General features: G+C 35.8%; 1 protein-coding gene across 2 annotated transcripts in view; it reads left to right on the top strand.

The window, feature by feature from the left end:
• Positions 1–20,650, top strand: part of MCTP1 (multiple C2 and transmembrane domain containing 1) — a 211,652-nt gene that overhangs the window by 63,346 nt on the left and 127,656 nt on the right. Inside the window, exons 4-7 of one of the 2 annotated variants that reach the window (XM_056514365.1) lie at positions 2,018–2,097; positions 2,645–2,750; positions 10,309–10,347; positions 20,063–20,233. In XM_056514365.1, the coding sequence (XP_056370340.1) occupies positions 2,018–2,097; positions 2,645–2,750; positions 10,309–10,347; positions 20,063–20,233 (396 nt within the window). The remainder of the gene's footprint in view (positions 1–2,017; positions 2,098–2,644; positions 2,751–10,308; positions 10,348–20,062; positions 20,234–20,650) is intronic. The other variant, XM_056514366.1, reaches the window with a different exon arrangement.

The raw sequence follows: 20,650 nt of genomic DNA, 5'->3' as shown, positions 1-20,650 counted from the left end.
AGATGCAGAGACTGGCAGTGTAGCCACCTGTTGTAGTTGATTTATGCAAATGCCTTCCCTGCAGTGAGGTGTGTATTTTTTCCTAGCAGAGGAAGTTGTCTAGTGATATAACATCATGGTTGTAGTCTGAACACACTATGTGAAGTATTTTGAGTTTACAGCTCATACAAATATTTTAAGACATGATTGAATTTTACTGAGTCAGCTAAAAATAATTACTTGTGCAAGGAAAATTAATCCACAAACACCAGAGGTTTATGTCCAAAAAGGAGACAGAGGAGTCCTTTTTGCTTTATTCGAATAAAGGGAGAGGCCATGGGGCATTCCCCTGGGATCTCTCAAATTTTTGGAGGACGCAGCCTCCTTTTATCCCATTTTCCTGGCTGCTTTTCCCTCTCTCTTTCCCCATTGGCTGAGGTACTTGAGAGGCACAGACTTCCCAGAATGCCTGACACCTGAGATTCCCCTCTAATGTATAACCCTTCCTTTTAATTTTTAATTCTTGTAGAATTCATAGTTTCACCCCCCCGTTGCTTCTTTCATCTTCTGTTACCCAGTTTCATTTACCAGCAAACCTACAGTTTGTTTGTAAAGGCAAATCTCTTTTTCCATTCATCAATCAGTATAATCCTTCCCATTGTTTTTTTATCTCTAGGTGCTAACTTTATCTACCAAGAGATCTACAATTTATTTGTAAAGACAAATGTAACATTCCTCTCACTTGGTATTTTCACCTTGATGATTTCTAGAGGGAGAGAGAGGGAGAAAACAATTTTGACTTTGCACCATGAACTGGGATTTCATTATTTGTTTTCTTTTCCACTGGAATGACTAACAGATATAGAAAATGCAAAGGTGCACACTCAGGTAGATCAATGCATGTGAGAGACCTGTGCTCACGTACCTGTATCCAACCCACAGGGTTGTGCAGCTGTGCTATAGCCTTTTGGCCACAGGATTTGCTGTCTTAACCCCATCCATATTAAGGTATTTGTAGAAGATGAGCTGTTTTGCCTACTGGAAGAATTTGCATAGTACAGTAGTTCAAGTACTTATGTTAGAGTTGAAGACCTTGAACCTAGTCCTGTCATAGCTCAGTTAAATTTTCTCCTTTCTCCTTTTAAGATGTTCTTACTTAGCTGAAGATATGTTCTAGTCCTCAGAATACATCATGTTTCAAAAAACATTAACTTAATTTAAAAGTTGATTTTTATAATCTTTTATCTTTTTCTAATTTTTTTATTTGCTTTGCAACTTTGCTTTGTTGCTGTCCTCCTTTTCTGTTTATTTCCCTGCAATAGCTGCCCCCAGATTATTTGCTATTCTTTATTCAGATTTAGAAACTCATAATCCATCTCAAATAATACCATCTGATGTACAGATTCCTGTCTGGATGTCTGTAAATTTATCAAGGTATTTTCTCTTTTAGGGAGCAAATGAGGAGGCAGAGTCCTCATGGTAGACTATTAATTGTCATTGTTTCCTTACACATATCTTACATTTTAATCTCAGATTGCAATGTTTCTAACTCTTGAAAGTTGCATAGCCTTCAGTATGTACAATTATGTTATCTAAATACTGATTCAAGTGTTATGATAAAAGCATTTTTCAAAACCATATCGTGCCCTCCTGTTTCCATTTTGTATGATTTATAAAGGAATCAAAGTATAAGAAATCAGTTATTCTGCTTAACTTCATTTATTGTTTTGATTCCTTCTTTCAATGCCTATGTTTATAAAAATAGTATTTTTTTCTAAAACTGCTGTTGCTCACATGTGTAGAATGGTAGTAGTATACACCAGTGTCTCTAGATGATGCAGTCTCACTTATAAACAAGCAGTTTCAGACTTGATTTTCTGGCCAGAAAGTTTCAGGTTACTTTCAGATAGTCCTGACTCAACAAGTGAGAGACATGAAGCTACAGCTCTGGAAAAGAAGTTTCAAGAATGATTCATTGTCAGAAAAGCTCTAAAGAAAAAAAGATTTCTAGTACTAAAAATTTTCTTGTGCATCATAGGTATTTGATTATGACTTTGGACTTCAAGATGACTTCATTGGTTCAGCATTTTTGGATCTCACTTCATTGGAATTAAATAGGTATGACTCAAACAAGCCTATGGAATATTTTTATATATGTATGCTACTACCATGTTTGTGGAGTTGTAATTAAAACATGATGCTAGAAAATAATTATAAAAACCCACACAGAGCAACAACACAGCATAAAATGAACCAAACAAAACAGCTAATGTTTAAGAAATTGTTGTATTATGAATGATAATTTATTAGCTGATTATGCACATTTTTACATGGAGAGGTTAATTTTATAACCACTTTAATCTTTTCATATTAGCTTCACAGCATTACCCCTAATATTTGAATTTTTTTTCTGTTTTTTAGTCCGTTAATGTTACATTTTTAATTTAATTACTTTGGTACATGTAAATGCTTAATACAGAGTAAAAGTATTTAGTATTTTTATGAGCATTCAGCAGAAATACTTGAAAGTAGAAATAGGGCAAATTTGTGACACTCTTTTCTATGTAGGTTTGTATAAATTCAGATGCCTTCAATTCTTATGATTGAGAAATTTCATTATGTGCAGTTTGAAGTCTAAGTAAATGCATAGCTTTTTGTCTCCTAGGCAAAGAGATGTTACCTTGAGTCTGAAGGATCCTCATTACCCTGACCATGATCTGGGAAGTATATTCCTGTCAGTTCTGTTGGCTCCAGGAGACCAGCGAGAAGCGGTAATTTTAAGTAATTTAATAAATGTCATCACTCCTGTGATTGGTCTGTGGTTGAATGACATAAAGCACAAGAGTAAATCTCAAATTCTGAGATTAATTTGACTCTTCTAATTCTTAAGATAACACTGAATGATGCTTCTAGTATAGTACAGCATATTTCACCTGGGTTGAATTGTCCCTTATATAGTTAGTAATAGATGGATCAGGTAAAGTCAGTTGTAGGTGAGTGGGGCTGATTAATATAGAGGAACATCAGTAAACCATTGGTTAAGAATTTTGAACCTAGTCTGCTATCTCTAGATATGAATATTTAAATCCTATTCCATGTGGAAAATAAAGTTGAAAAAGATAGTGTTTCTGCTTTTTGGCATCTTTAAAGGACTATTTGATGCTTTTCAGTTTTTTGAATTTATATTTCAATTATAGAATTATATGATTTTCTAAGTTTATTGTAATTCTTTCATCAGTCTTACTTTTCTGAGCTGCAAAGTTGTAAGTGAAAAGTTTCTAGGTTTCTAGATACTCTAAGTTGTTACAAACTCTTTTCTATTATATTTTACTAGCTTTTGTGAGTTTTGACTTAAGCAGTAGAACTATGGCAGAAATAGAAGAGATGATTTTCACTCTGAGAGGCTGTAAAATTAAATGGATTCCTTTGGCCTCACAGAGGCTGTAGGGAAGCATTTGGACCTAGAAGCTAAATTTTGCCTTAAGCTGTTTCCGAATTGATGGAAGAAGTGCCTCTACTCAATGGAATCTGTGGAAGCAGGACAGTATTTTGTTGGAATTTTTATGCCAGTCTCTTTCCCACACCGTGAGCCACCACTATGCAGCCACAAACCTTAGAAAATTTGCTCACAAAGTTTGCCCAAGCACTTGAACACAGACACACACGTACACTCAACTGTCCCCTGTCCTTTCAACACAGCCAGATTTCCAGAATCTTCCAGGAAGAAGACTTCTGCATGCCCAGAACTCATCCAGGAGGTACTGGGACATTTACCAGAAGAGCCAGGGTTATAACATCCCAGTTTTTGCAGCCCTCTGCCTCTGTACCAGGACTGTACAGCACAACCATGGCCCACAGTCACATTACAGAATGCATTACAGAAGCCACGGGTGATACCTTTCTCTCTCTTCCACTATCTCTTTTTCTTTCTTTTTCTCTTTTGAATTTTCCTCTCTTAAGATGATCATACACTCCAAAACAGTTATGCACCCCTTTTCCAGTCCGTTACACTTCTTTTTTTCCCAGTTCTGGTTTCAAAGCACTCGTTCTAATACAATTTTTTGTTACATTGTTTATTTAGCGTAGCTCTGCTTTAATCCACCCCTACAGATCCAGTAAGAATGAACCTGTTTGCCCTGCCACAGGGACAGGTTGCAGCAGAGGCCAAGAAAAAGCATTACTCTGATGAAAATGTCCGTGAATATGGTCAGCTGCATTGTTTTTATGAGAACATATGTTTCTGTATGCTGCAGTGTGAGACATCCTGTTGCATACCAGTGAAGTACTGACAGATTCTACTTGTGTTCCCTTTACACTTTTCTCCCAGGTAATATTAAATAGCCTAGTAAGTCTGTTACTGGAACTAGGTGTGTGGTATGCAGTAATGCAAAGATGTAGCATTTTGAAAATGGTTTTATCCTGTTAACTTTCCTCATGGTATTCTGTTAGCACTTAATAAAAATAATGGAATAGGGTGATTATGTGCATCTAGCTTATATAAGCAGTGGTTTTTTTAGCCAGTATGTTTGTCTATGCAGCTCAGAATTCTCTTTTGCAAATTTGCGCCATTAGAGTCTTTGTTACTTAAATTAATAAATAAATTTAATTTTGAATTATTTTTTTTTTTCTTTTGGGTAAGACCAGTCAGGTGGCACTTGCCCTGTTTTTCCAGGTTGCTTTGGCAGTATCCTGCCATAATCCTAAACCATGCAACACAGAAACACTGTATTTTTTTGTGGTAAACCATTATGTGGACAGCACATTTGTTTCTTTCCTTCATCATACACAGAGCATAACTACTGTGCTGCCTCATGTTGTCTGCTATTATTCTGAGTGCTCCAGAAAGTTAGAGGTGAGAATGTGAAATGAAGACACTACAGTGTAACATGTTTTTCATATGGGTGTTCATAAAACAACAACTGAATGTGCAAAGTACTGGGAGACCGTAGAGTTGCTGGTTAGCAATTTTTAAATATCCAACTGACTTGTTATACTAGGATGAAGAATTGGGTTTATGTTATTACATATTACATTATTAGTTTTTAAAATTTATCTCAGGTCACCAAGTTTTCTTCCCATTTAAACTGTTACATGGAACTTCAGTCTGAAAATGTTTAAGATTCCAGTTTAGAATCAGAGGCCTAATCTGAAGCTTAATATTTATTATTAGAAACCAGTCTTCCCAAGATATGGATCACAGAGCAGCTCTTGTGAAATCGCAATAATATTGGAGAATTTGTGTCACAGTGCAGGGTAGATGACCTTACAAAATTAGTGTGGAATTGCTGTATGTTTAATGTGTTAGGGGTTTAATAGTTCAAGACTCAATTAGCTTCTTTCAGTTACTACATGTACTTATTTATTTATTAGATTTTATTTACCCTCGAAGGAGCAGGTATATTACAAAATCTATCACTCCAGTCGAACTGTCATCTCTGGCTATTTTTGAAAGGTTTTGTAATAATAAGGATATTTGTGTTGAAATGAAAGTGATTGAGGTCAATAAATTTTCAAATGCTATGTTAGAAGATTAATCCTAATTCTTTTCCACTCTTGAAAATGTGCAACATATAAAGCAGCACTAAAAGCAGCTCCCACATTCTCAGTCTGTGTAGTGTGCTGTTTAAATGATTGATTATCCCCCTCTATTTGGATATCTTTATACAGGTAATAACTCAAGTGTACTTGAAATACATAGATAAAAAACTGAGCACTTTTAAGTATGCATTAATGACTTATATATAAGAAGACACAGCTCTCTTCGTATCATCTACAGCATTTTCCTGTCACTGCAAATTTCCTTAAATCCTGTTGGTTTGATATCCCTATATAATGTACATTTGAAAAATAAATTTTCTCATGAATAGGTTTTATTTTGCTCAATTAAGCAAAAGCTCAATTAAGCTGTTTTTATTTGCTTGCAATTAAGAGTTGCAAGTAATTATGTAATTAGAGTAATATTTTACCACTTGACTTGCTTGTTGTTACACATGAATGGTGTTAAATGGTTAAATTGTAAAGATGAAGATTACAGAAATTACCTGGAAGTGTTTAAATTGCAGTAGTACAATTCCATATGTTTAAAATGAGAGTGTTTATTAGAAGTGTTTATAAGAAGTTAGTTTTCCCATGTAGCCACAGAAACCACATGGTGCATTGATCCTGTATTTTGGGCATGTCTCTAGCTGTATTTCTAATTGAGCCCTTTTAAGCAAGACTTGCTGTTTGCTCTGTGTTTTTTGGTAACTTTTTGCTGTGGATTGTACTTTCCAAAGAGGTCCTTTCACTGCCTGAACTGCAGTGAGGCTGTTTTGGAGGTCATGCATTGATGTGTGCAGGTAAAGAAGAAGTCTCCTGAGAATGTGTTGTTGGAGTACAGGTCTCACAAACCTTTTCACTGGTGTTTCAAAATAATGCAGCTCTATGTTATAAGAAAATGCATCCTGTCACACTGCCTAAGAAATATTGATGCTGCTGGAGGACAAGATACTCCATGTGCAAGTTTGAAGTTAAATGGGACGAATTCAGGGACTTAGTTGTATATTAACACCTGTTTGTGAGAGAGGTATTACTGCAAATAATTTTAAAAATTAGCAGACAGTTTGACACCGTAATAGATTGTTTTGTTTTGGATGAAGACTTGAGGCGTGAAAAGAAATTACAGAGTTACTTGGTCAACACAGGAACATTTTTTTCTTTATCTTTCTGAAATAATTCTGATGAAATTCAGATTTTATGTGTACTGACTGTTGAGATGATCTTGAGAGTTGTAGCTGGAAAGCCCCATTTCCTCAGATCAAAACATTACATTTTGGGATTCAGATATCAATTAAGAATATTAACTGTATGTAAAACTATGTTACATTCACTAGGAAAGAGGAGTATTTATTTTTGAGTCCTGGTGGACTGTGAAAAAGTGTTTTTTCAGTAGAAGATATTTGACATAATTTCAATCATAAATAGTTAAGTAAACCAGTTTAATCAATAAGGATGCATTATTTGATTTTTATGGTACACTTTATTTTAAGAAAATGCAGAAATAGCCTGCAGTTATTGAATATTATTCAATATTATTTTATACTATTCAAGATTATGAGCAGACAAACAAATCCAAATTTTTAGAAAATCTTGTCTGTATCTTTGCCATTTGCTACCTGGTGCTTGTCCAAGGGCATAAAAATGTGAATATTTAAAGTAATAATCTTGTAATGTCTCAAACTATATACATAAATAGAGGCATAGCATATCTAAAGTTATTAGAAGTCCTATTCTTTAGATTTTTGACATGTGAAGGCAATTGATTTGTTAGGATTTATGAACAATTGTAAATTGTGAATCAATTTTGTGAATTATTTTTATATAGAGTTTTAGTATTCAAGAAAAGTTTAATCTATTTTTAGCCTAAGGCAGTAAGTTGTAGGAGCACTAGTTCCAAGAATTAATTTGTGTTTGCTTTGTTCTGTTTAGAAGTACTTGTCCTGTAAATTAATGCAGCATTTCAATTTTACTGCTTTGAGGGGATGGATAGCTTAACTATAAACTAAAAAGAGGTAAAATAAATAAATATGAGAGAAGTATGTGTATATAAAAATGTGAAAACCTGTGAACTCTAAGGATTTGTGAATTTTAACTATTCATAAAAAAATAATGTGGTTATGATGTACTTTCTGTATTTTTTGTTAATTTCTTCTTTTGATGACGAGTTTAAAAGAAATCGAAAGTAGCAATTACTTGATTTTTTTCTTAGACCTGCTCCAACAAAGCTTGTCTTGTTAATTTAATTCTGACAGTGTTTATTATTTCCTTTTGGATACATGTGATGCTTTGTGTGCTAGTGTGCTGTTTGTGACTTCATGCATGTGTACGGGCTTCCTGCAGATTCTGTTTTGTGTCGTAGTCATGGGCTCCACAATGCATGTGAGCTTTTCTGGCTCTTTTTCCATCAGCATTCAGTACACAGATTCCACCACTGGAAAACCTGCAGTGAGCAAGTTCTTCAGAGCTGCATGTCACCCGTGTCTTCACTACCACAGCTGTTCCCTACCTGGGTCTTAACAGGCAGTTCTCAGCTACAGGAAATTACAAAGTTGGTAGCTGGATAAGAAGCGTTGCCTTGAGACCAGCAGAGATTGGGGACAACTGTTCATCACTGCCAGCTACCTAACAAAGATTATGAAAAAAAAAGAAACATATAAGTTCTACTTGAACATTGTTATTTATTGAGATTAAAGTGCAAGGCGTTGGTTTTTTACAAAAATAATCTATCTCAAATGATGCTTAGTTTTTTTTGTTTCATATTAAACTTCTAACATTAATGAGCTGTCAGTTTCCTTTCTGTCTTAAATCATATCATGCAGCATTATTATTATTATTATTATTATTATTATTATTATTATTATTATTATTATTTTATTCATTTATTTGTCAGAGGGACATTAACATAATAGAGAAAATCTCCAGTGATAGACTCAGGCCATGGCATATTTTCAGATTAAAAAGTTCTGTGTAGGTCACCCATCCTGATCTGCCCTATGCTATGTGTTTATTTTATTGGTTTTTAAGGATAGTTGTTATAGCTTCAGCTTATCCTGCTTTAGCTGATAATGATTCCAATGCACTCAACGAGGGGGGTTGTACCTTTCTGTAGCTACTGCTCAGATGAACTCCTCAGAGTTGGAAGAGTCATAGAGTGGTTTAGTTTGGAAGGGAACTTAGAGATCATCTTGTTCCACTCAACCTCTTCCACTAGATCAGGGTGGTCAGGGCCCCATCCAACCTGGCCTGGAACACTTGCAGGAATGGGACAGCCACAACTTTCCTGGGTGACAAATTCCAATGCTTCACCACCCTCATGGTGAAGAATTTCTTCCTAGTATCTAATCTAAACCTGCATAGTTAATTCAGCTGTCAGGACTTACTCTGTTCCTTGCCTGGTCTGAAGTGCAGTGAAGCTCTGACCTATCCTGTGCAGGATTCAGCAATGACAAGGAAGGGAGAAGTTCTGCTGTGTGGGACAGGACCCAGCAACTCAGATTTTCTTAGGGCCTGCTGTGGTCCCCAAGCTGTTTAATTCTTACGTGCTTCTCCTAGAAAAATTAGTTTAATGGCATTCTCTAGCTTAATAAAACATTTAGTGTCTTTTCCAAAGCCACAATGCTACAATTGTTATTAAGTTACTGCAGAGCGCTTAGGATTTAACTGTCCATTGCAATTAAAAATGATTCCTCAGTGGCTAGTTATTTTTCTTCTCACAAAAAATTATGTCTATTTGAAAAATTTCTGGATATTTCAGAAATAAAACCCGCACATATTTTCTCTCATTTTAGTTTTTTTCACCAAAATATAATTTAATTTCTTAGCAAGGAAAATATTTTCATTGCAAAATTTATTTCCGTTATCTGAAAAAGCAGGTGTTTTTGAAATAGTAAATAAAAATTAAAATTATGTTTGTTTTCCACTGCAAAAATTTCAATAGGAATTAATGGCCTTTTGATTTATTCCTGCTCAGTGTCAACAGCAGGCTGCTAAATCTGAATCAGTTGTTTGAACTCATTTCTTTGCATTTCCACAGAAATGCTTAAAGCAGCAGTTGTGTTCACAGGTAAACCTTCCACAACCTGCTTGACCAGAATGTCTCATTTATTTAATGATTAGGAATCTGTCTTGGCTCCTAGCAGTGCCAAGGTTTTACAGATTGTTCAGGTAATGGGACAGCAAGACTGTCATTTGGCTTTTTAAAAGAGTGAAGATATAACTTGCTTTTTTCTATTTCATGTATGTAATTATCAAAACAAAGAACTATTTTTTACTGCTGTGAAATGAACAAGCAGTGATAACCTTAAAAATTTTGTAATAGATTCAGGTCATCAAAGGAGTCTCACGCAGGTTTTCTCTTTTTATGTCTACACCTGTGAGTAAAACAGTAGTATTCCAAAAATTTGGAATACTTTATTATTAAGAAATAATAAATAGATATGCAAGTATCAGTCAGAATTGAAATCACCATCCATAATGACACATTTATTTATTCTCATTTTTTAATTTAGTTCTTTCTGTCTTTTTTTTCCGTCTTTTCCTTCTTGCAAGTTTGCATAATGCATTGTCTCCAGGAATGAGACACTCATATGCCCAGAAGAGTATGCCTGGGTGTGCACAGGGCTGCTACTTGTCTGAATTTATTTCAGTCTTGTGTGTATCTGTTGCTGGAGTGTGCATGTTGCTGCTTCAGTTATAGTGGTGATTAAATATGAATTGCCCTATTTGAGACTGTTGGCCTCCTTTTCTATATTGCAGAGAAAAGGTAATAAAAATGCTCTATTTTATTTTCAGACAATGCTAATGAGGAAGAGTTGGAAAAGATCAAGTAAGGTAACTTTGTAACTTTTAGCATGTGGTCTTCTAGCTTTTGGCATTGTTTTTTGCTTTTTTCTAGAACAACTATGATTTGTTGGCAAGCATGCCATATAGGACTGGAAACCTCTGCTGCAGGTTTATTGCCCTTCCAAATGTGTTTTAATGTCACTTTAACCTATCTCGAAGTCACCTGGTAACCTCTTGTAAGTGGCCAACATGTCTTGATTCCTTTTCTAAAATCTTTAATTTCTCAAGTGTAAACAATTTCCTTTGTTAACGTAAACAAAGAATTCATGCCAAAGAGTATCTTTCATTTTCCTGTTACTTACTTTGCATACTGATTCATGTTTTTGTGTGCAAAATTTTCACAGTGAAGCCTCTTAAAGGCAAATTTCCTCGATCACTGATTGTGCACAGGTGACAGTCATAGCCAAGGTTCACAAGAGTGTAGTGGTCTCCACTTTATAGAGCTCTTTAGAGTTCTTCAAGCTTTTTCCTTCTTAGGAGTTATGGAAGTGATAAAAAAGAAGCAGTGTATGCTGTTTTCCAGAAGAGAAAGAATGAGAGTTTGACTGTAGTGGAATACAACCAATTTTTATCTTTTTTGTTCTGTCTCTGTTGTTAAAAAGAGTGTATTTACTGCCTAAAGCAAGTGAATTAAATTTTTTGAGAGATGTGAGCTAATGAGATTAGCTAATGAGCTAATGAGCTAACTTTGATAGAAGTTACTGTGTAAAGGTGTTAAAATGTGGGGAAAAAGAAAAAAGGAGAATAACTATGTGGAGTGATTCACTTATTTTGTCATTTACTCTTCTAGTATATTGATGCACAGCTTTAAATAAGAGGTTATTAATAAACAGTATTGTATATGGCACTCATTTGACAAATACTTGCACTTCTTTATAACCTATTTATATTTTTAAGCTTAAAACATGAAAGAGAGCAATGTTCATAATTCTTGGGTTATGATTTTTCACACAGGATACAGGGATGCAGGACAATACTCAGTCTTTTCCTTCATGAGATGTATGAAGCTTAGATACCCGGTGAAGTGATGACAGTAGTTTTTTTATTCTGATGTGGTTCACATAACATCCAGAAATATCTAAGATGCTCAAACTGAAGAGATAAGGAAGAGCTGTGAGAATGCTGAGGGGTAGAACTGGTTTGCATCATGAAAGTGTTAACTCCTGATGTGCTGACTATAATGGGTAACAGTTTGTCCCCATTGCAAACAGACAAAACTGAGCTTCAATAATCCTGAATGAACAGTGCAGCATGAGAAGTGGGAATTATTTAAATATCTTCAAATTAGTTATTTATCCCTGTTCAACTTTGTGACATTCGTTGGATAACATTTCATTCAGTAGATGGCATTTTTGCAAACTGGCATATCAGAATATTTCACAAAAAGTGAATGTATGGTTTAAACATTGCATTTTTTTCTATGGTTATCTTAGCTGAAGTAATATTTTAACCTAAAGGTGTAATGCATGTACAATATCTTACATGCATTGCTGTGTTTATGATTTATATACAGTAGTATGTCAGTTGAAACACAGGAGATAATTTGCCTTCTGGGTCTATTCCAGCATTCCAAATCTTTGATCTGCTCTCAGCAAAATAAATTAAAAAATCTTCTGTTTAAAAAGAATTCATTCAAAAGATGTGCTGTTCTCTGGGGTGCAGGGTAATCAATATTAAATAAGACTCTTGCTTCATTTTCAGATTTAAAAAAAGATGTCTAAAAGTAGATGCATAACCCTATTTGGTAATAGAGAAAATGCCATTTTTGAGATCATTCTTCCTCAAGAATTGTCTTATGCTTCTGAGAGCTGAGAAAAAGCAGAAGATTAGGATTTTTTTAAGATACCATTATAAAATTTTCTAAACCTAATTTTGTATCTGTCTAAATATTTTATGTTCACCTCTAATAAAGTAATTTTTTTTTACATGTTATGGCACTGTTCTTCAGTTTTTAAAGTTTGTCCTTGATTTCCACCTTTTCTGAAACATAGATAGCTTGAAATTAAGGTGTAGCAATGCAAATCACAATGGCATTGCTTGTGTTCATGAGCTCAGGGTTTCCTATGTGGCTATTAGTATTTTAAACAAAGCTATTTCTGTGAAGACAATGCCGTTTAGCCAAAGCATATGGAGAGAGAGCTCTGCCAGAAACAGCCATTTCACTGAGAATTGTTTTCTTCTGAATAAGTGTCTACTTTTATCGTTTTCACATCTGTGCAAGAATAGCTATTAAATTGAATTTGAACATGATCAGACCCCATATTAAACTTCTTATATCAATTAGTCAGTAAGGAAACACCAGGAAAACTTTTAAAATGCTTTAATTTAAGGACAAACTGATTAAACAAGTGGTTTAGCAGTTTTAGTCAACATGGGGGAAAAATACATGTAAGAATTATCTCCTATAGTAACATCATCTCAAGTAACATCATCCCAGTAAAATCTGGAGGAAAAGATAATATATCATCTTTTCTTCTCTTATGTCCTCTCTTCTATTTTGTATCATCAATAGTAGTTTAGAATTGAGACAACTAGAAAGTACTAAAATGTAATTATACTCTTTAACTTATACTATTATTATGTGATGATTTTTTCTGAGTGACATTGATCAATTAGAACCAAATGTCCATTCTTCCCAGAAATGAAGATAAATCAGTGTGTTTTGCAACAGGTTATGTATAAACTAAGATTAAAAATACATTGTCATCCCAAAGCAATAGAATCACAGTGTGATTTGGTTTGGAAGGCAATTTAAAGACCATCTAGTTCAACCCCCTTGCAGAGGCACATCCCATTAGACCAGGTTGCTCACAGCCCCATCCAATATAGTCTTGAACACTTCCAGGGATGGGGCATTCACAGCTTTTCTGCACAACCTGTTCCCATGCCTCACCACCCTCACAGTCAAACAATTCCTCCTAATGCTCAATCTCAAGCTACCTTCTCTCAGTTTGAAGCCACTCCTCCTGGTTGTATCACTCTGTCCCCTTCTCAAAAGTGTCTCTTCAAATCTCTTGTAGCCCCTTTGGGTACTGGAAAAGGGCTCTAAGGTCTCTCCAGATGCTTCTCTGTGCTGAACAGCCTCAACTCTCCTAGTCTATCTTCAGAGGGCAGGTACTCCAACCCTCTGAGCATCTTTGTCCCAGTCCAATACGTCCATGTCCTTATATTAAGAATCTCAGAGCTGGATGCAGTACTTCAGCTGGGGTCACAACAGGGGAAAACAGAGTACAGGATGAGAATCACCTCCTTTTACCTGCTGACTGCACTTCCCTCTATGCAGCCCATAAGGGAATCTGTGTCCTGGGCTGCAGCAGCATATGAGAAGATCATATTGAGCTATGATCATATTGATCATATTATCCACAATGCCCCCAAAACCTTCTCCTCAGGGCTGTTCTCATTCCATTCTCTGCCCAGCCTGAATCTGTGCTTGCCTTAGCCCTGACCAAGGTGCAGGATGATGCACTTTGCCTTGTTGAGCTCCATGAGATTTGCATGGGTCCCCTTAGTCACAACAGAGAAGCTACTTCTGCTTAGTTGCAACTGGGATAAACAGTGCACTTACTGCCTAAAGCAAGTGAATTAAAATGTTTTTTCTTTGCATTTAGGTAACTATATTTCCTTTAATTCTGCTTTAGAAACTTTTGCACATACTTTTAAACTGAAAAATAAAACTTATGAACATTTTAGACAGGAATGAATGGTTAAATGAGTGGCTTTTGGCTCCAAACTGCTGACTGTTTTTAAAATTTCTTTTACAAGCTTTTCCAAAGGTACGTGTTCCAGTTGCACAAACTAAAGTGCCAAAACCTATGGCCTTAAAAATGGATAGTTTTATGCCCAACTCAAAATACTTCATTTCTGTGGCTCCTGATTTGCATTTTCCTAATATCAAAAGCATTTTTTGTTTTAAAATTGAAAAAAAAAGCTTTTCCACTGGAATGAGGCGCCTCTTGAATGGACAATAAAATTAGAAGTAGCAAATAATGGAATAAGTATCACAAGGACAAACATAAGCATAGAGTTGTGTATTTCTTAATTGAAGGAATTTACAGTTGGTTCAATCTTTCAACCAGAATCTCTGAGCCAAAACTCTCAGGAATTTCAGAATACATTGTAGAATTACTGCATTTTGAGTTCTTTGAAGGATCTTTTAGGACTGACAAAAACACTTTGTTTTGTAAGCCATGAGATTCTACATGTCAGTTTAGCAGCTGTAAAGCTGTAAAGTGCTCGAAGGAAAGTGACTAAATGATGGCATAGAAATAAAAAAGAGTCAGAATAGATATACCTATCTGGTAGGTGTCTAGTTATAAAAATTATGTAAATATTTGGTGAAGCTTGTATTTGCATTAATTGTATGTGAGTGATAACAGCTGATCCAACTAATAACAAAAACAGCAGAGTAGCATTTTGTCATGAGGGTTTCATGCCTACATTTCCAAAAGCATGGAGAGTTTCCCATCAAGTATTAGTTGCCACTGTCTTTGTGGGTATCAGGTCCATGTCAGCTTTAGGACTGTGGTGACGTTGGTTGTCCCAGATTATAACAAGATCATCAGAAGACCTATTGATTTCCACATGTTGCAGCCAAAATTTTCAAGGGGAACTACTGGAAAAAGAACGGGGACTGTTAGGACTATGCTGGCACAGGCTCTCTGCAAAGTGCTTCTGCACACTGCTGTCCTGTACAAATGTTTTCACCCTGTTACATAAAATTAAATTCACAGTGAATGCCACAGTCAGCATCATACTACACCTGCAGCTGGCAAGTACACAAGTAGAATGCCAAATTATTCAATTTAGAAAACCACAAAAATATGTGAAACACTGCAAAATTATGAGCTCTTATTACAAATATTGTGGTGTCAGAATAGCATTGCTTTGCAGTAGCAGTATCAGCTTGTTAGTGCAAACTCCAGAAACCAGATTTAACATGGCAGTTAAAACACTCAGGGTGTAGGGCAGTGTAAATTTCTCAACTATAGAAATTTTTATTAGCTTCACTAAGAATTAAAATAGCCTAAAATTTAGTTGATAAAAAGTTAAGGAAATCATCCTTTCATATTGCTATTATTATCAGTGGCAGTCTGTTTAGAAAACTTCCTTAGTTACAATGAGCAAATAATAAGAAGGAATTACCATGATCCATTGAAGGCATTTCTGTAGCTCTGATGAAGTCTACGAGATCATACTTCGTGTCGCTTCTAATATAGGAAAATAATTTCAAACACATATGACTGTCCCTTGATTTTTTTCCTTGTTTTGTACATAGAACTAGCAGTTGTATCTTCTGAAATTCTCAGTCTTTATTTTACATTGTTTTTCCAGGCTCTATGAGTGTCCTAGAACCTGGGGGAAAGGAATTCTGTTTACATGAATTTACAGCAGTAATTCACAACACTGACTTTGATTCACTTTGCTGTATTTTTACATATATGCTCTATTAAGTGGTGGAGAGATGTATAATTCTTTTTTATATATTTTCACTAATTTCTTGATTGATTTTTTTTTTAAGCTTTGAAACCAAGGCTATTTTTTGGGTAAAAGTGCCTCTGCAGGACATATAAATGGTTTTGATTAGCTTCTTAAAAAAATTATTAAGTTTTGTCATAGACTGTTTTATTTCTGTCTAGTGTGTTCCAGAACTTAGAGGAGCAATGTGTCCTAGGGGGTTGTATAATAAGGAGGAGATTTAATAAAAGCATGGTGTTTGCACGAGCACATGCCAGTGAGAGAGGTGGCACTTTGCAGGAATGAGGCATGATCAGTGAAGAGATGAGGCTGGGCTGAGGAGAGGACAGTGTGTGGGGTTCCTCCAATGTGATAGGGACTGAAGTTTCAGAGGACACTTAGTTACCCAAAGATTAACAAAAACGAGGGGATTTTCAAAAATACTGACAAAGTGCATCTCTTCATTTGACAAAAGTAACAATAGCTCGTCATCAAATTGGTATTGATTATCCTGGGTTCTGACCAAGCCTAGTTGGTTTCCCATTCCTTAATGTTATCCAGAAATACCTGAATGCATGCAGAATATTAAGTTGTGCTTATTAGATCATCTTTCACTCTCACATTTGGCAAGGTGTATTAATCACGTTTAACAGAGGGTGCAGTTCTGTCCCGATTCTTTCCTGTTGATGCCTCTAGCCAACCACTACATCATATTTACACAAAATGAGTGGAACACTGTGTAGAAAACTGTGTTTTTCACATAAGAAAAGCCTGGGTTTGCATGCTGTTTATTAAGCATTAAAGCAGTATGTGGATATGAAAATATGTGGGGTTTTCTTTTACAGGTAGCTTTGGGCATCTTTTAGCTTGAAAGCCCATTTTAAGAAGTCAAATTCAAATTTCCCTTTAGAAAGATAGAGAGAAAACTTCATTGCATGCAGGCTGCAACTTGCCCACCACTCCTTCTCTTTGGGGAGTTCAGAACATGTCAGGTGCGAGTCGCCGTGCCTGTATCCTGCACAAAAATGTGAATAATGTAAATAATAGTCCTACATTAATGATGTTTAATTAATTAATTAATTAATTAATGTTAATTAATGATGGTTGTGGTTTTGATATCTTGATCTTGCTTCTTTCCAAATTGTGGCATTATATATGGAGTTTGTAATTTCCCACCCATTTACAATCAAATGAAAAGCTGTGCAGTTTCTTCTTTTTTTTCTGTTTGTGGCACGAGAGTGAATCTAGGCTGCAATACTCACTACATGCTTTCTCAGGGAAACAAGTTGCCTAAGAATAAAACTTGAGAAACAGTCCTTCATAGGAGAAATTGAGAAAGATACAAGCTCACTTCTTTGTTTTATTCTTATGGTTACTCTTCTGAATTTGTATCTCACCATGGGCTGGATTTTACAGGTTTCTAAGATCCCTAGAAATATACCTAGAACTCACACTGTGAAATTAAATTCATAAGGAAAGAACTTTAAAATGTGAAATCAGTCTTACTTTCCCATTTTTTCAGCTGTCAGCTTTTTGTCAAATTTGATTTCAAATCTGAATTCTTTTTGGTTTTGCTCCTGCAAGAACCATAACATGAAAAATGAGGTTATTATCCGTAATTTCTGAGAATAAGTGTGGTTTTGACTGGAAGAAAAGTGTTGGATTCCCTTCTGTCTTGCTTAGAAGCAAGAAAAGTACCAGCTGGAAGTTACTCTTGCTGGAGAAGGCCACATAGCCTATGCCTATAGTGTCCAGGAAATCTCAATAGCTTAATCTTCTGTGAGCTGTACCCTGACTCTTTCAGTCCCTCTCCCTTTTGCTGTTCCATGTATCTGTGTGTTACCAATAAAGACAGAAACAGGCACTGCTGTGGTACCTTGAGGAAGAAGCAGCCACAACCAATCAATACCTCTTTTTAGCAGCTGTTTGCTTTTCTTCCAGCATGGCAAGACTTAGTCTCTGCAGCTTCACTGTCAGTCAAGGTGCCCCTGGGCTCTGCATAAAACTTTGATTGTCATTGACTGGGGGATATGCTCTGACCTGGGAGCAGCACGTGAACACTTGTTCTCCAGTCTCTTGCCTGGCTTGTAAACTCCTGCCTGACCTGTCTGTCCTTTTACACCCAGCTCTTGGTCATCTAGATCTTGCCTTCCTACCTTGTATGGAAATTACCCCCAGTGATGAAGCTCCTAACTGGTAAAAAAAAATCACTTTGCTTGATGGCAGGGCAGATGCTCTAATGCAGCAAATTATTGTAAGAGCTGCTGAAAATAAGAAATTTAGATCAGGTATACTCTCTAAATTTTTCACTGTCTCACTGATGAAGAAGTAGAGAGCTATGCAGTGTGCATGATTTACTTCAGAAGAGTTGTAAATGCAAACTCAGGATAGAATCCTGGAAATCATATGGATTCCCATTCATTAAAACACCCCCAAGATATGTATATTCTTTGCTGAAGAAGTCTCAACCACTGCTTATATCCAAGTATAAAGTATCTTCCTAAACATGTCTCGTCTTCTTTCTGTATCTCTCATAATCTTATGTTAGTTATTTATTATCCAGGCTTTCTTTTGCTCTAAGCCTTCTAAGATACTGGAACAAGAAAAAAAAAATTACCACTTCTTCACAAGTCAAGTCTTTGGCAATGTTGACAGTGTGTCCTCAACAAGAGGCATATTTGTGCTGACAAAAAGCTTGAGGTTTATATAATGCTCCCAAGTTGTAAATGGTATCACTTCTGGCAACTGATTTTCCCAATTCTGCCCTATTTTTTGTAGAATGTCTACTTTCTGATGTCCCACTGCTGCTTCATGTTGTAGGTTAAGTTTGAGATTATTCCACACACAGTTCCTTGTTTGCCTTTGTAGAAACAGAAAGTTTATGAGAAGTTCCTCTGCAGTTAAATACTTCACTTCAAGAAGAGAAACCTTTAATAAATATAGTGAAATATTTTGGGAATAACTATACTACTTGGAATGAATAACCTTTAGAAACACAAATGCCAAAAACTTACCTGAAACACTGCAAAAAGTATTAAAGAAAACCCCTGTTCTGGCCATCTCCATAGCTGTAGCCATCCAGCTGAGTTTACCATCTAAAAGAATCAAACCAAACCTGCAATGAAACCATCTTACAGAAATAGTGGAAGTCTGCAAGAGATTAAGCCAGGCATGAAAGACCTGCATTTGTGGAGGGTTGCTGAGCCCACAAAGCCTTTGTTGTTCAAACTGCATTGCATAATAAAGTTATAGTTACAGCAGAGTGTACATGCAGACTTGCTTTTTTGATTCTAGAGAAAATAATTTGTAAGTTTAAATATTGTTTTGCTATCTAGTGTTGTGATTATAGGTAAGGTAGCCTTGAATGAATAAAGTTTCAGAATAGAAGGGAGAGCCTTTACCAACATTTCTTCTCAGATGCACCCAAGACACATTTGCCTGCCTCAGGAGTGCAAAGGTGATTTCCCAGTTCTGGTACCTTGTACCCATTGTAGCTCAGAGCACACTGGAAATGATTTTAAGTTACTCAGGTTTATATCCTGCTACTTTCAAATCCCCAGTAGAGTTCATTGACAAGAACTGTAGTTGCCTGGTTTGTGTATATGAATCTCATTTTAACCCCCAAAATCAGTGGCTGGGAGTTCACAAGTCCACAAGTCTCTACACAGTTCTGAACAGAGGTGGTTATTTTCAAACTCTTTAACTCATGTGCTAGTACTTAAGTCATGTTTCTGAGGATACCACGTCGTTTCAGAGGCAGAGGTAGAGAAATTTATTGGATTATTTTTCCTTAATCCATGTTTCTCATGGTGGGTTTATATTATGTTATTCAAAGGGAAGTTTATATTCTCACTGAGGTTTTATCTTTATAAACATACAGTTTGTTCAAGTTCATTCAATCATATGCTACTAACAGAAGAGACTTTCTAACATTTATTTTTATTCTATCAGCAGAGGAAGAAGTGAAGCAGAAAAAATACCTTTTAAAGAAATGAACATTTCCTTGAGCTGCATTTGTTCTGCTTGCTTCTGCAAAAGCAGCATATGACATTACCTGAATAATTGTCACTATTTTATTACTCTCGAAGTAATTGTTTGCAATATAGTTTGCATATGTACTGTCAAAAGCTTCAAAATGGCTTAAGGTGGTTATTTTACATTCATAGTTAAATGAAATAGAGCATTAAAAAGCAGGGGGAAATTTTTGAATTGTGTTAACTAAATCTATGCTTTTTTTTCCCTAAAGTTTCAGACCCAGAGCTTACGTCTGTCAGACCTGCACAGAAAGTCTCAGTTATGGAGAGGGATAGTCAGTGTTACCTTAATAGAAGGTTGTGAACTTAAGGCAATGGATGCAAATGGGCTCAGTGATCCTTATGTGAAGTTTCGTTTGGGGCATCAGAAGTACAAGAGCAAGGTAATTTTAGCTGTGACTGAATTTTTTTTAAAAAATGCTTAGTTCCTGTTTGGTGTTTTTTAGCTTGTGTGACTTTCAGTAGTGGTGGTGATTTATAGTTGCAATAATTACCTTTCAGAGCACCTGGAGCTTTGTTTAAATGTTTCTTTTTGTTTCATTATAAACAAAAGTAGTGGTAGATGGGAAAAAACGTAGTGCTGAAAAATGTGGGTTTGCAGGGGGACACACCTAATGTTCCATAGAGACTGTGTGGGCTTTTATTTCCTGTTAGGGGTCATTCATGGCAGGGAAGAGATGCAGACTGATTCTGACAAGGTCTTCCTGGCTTGGGGTGCCTCTTGGGCATTTTGCATTGTCTTATTCTCAGACCATGTCATCCCTGCCTTTTCCAAAATTGCTGTTTAGGGGAGGTGCTGG

The sequence above is a fragment of the Oenanthe melanoleuca genome, chromosome Z (genome assembly GCF_029582105.1).
Source record: "Oenanthe melanoleuca isolate GR-GAL-2019-014 chromosome Z, OMel1.0, whole genome shotgun sequence".
NCBI classification, from domain to species: domain Eukaryota; kingdom Metazoa; phylum Chordata; class Aves; order Passeriformes; family Muscicapidae; genus Oenanthe; species Oenanthe melanoleuca.
The sequence above is the reverse complement of the archived record's forward strand: the minus strand, read 5'-3'. Positions and strand labels throughout refer to the sequence as shown.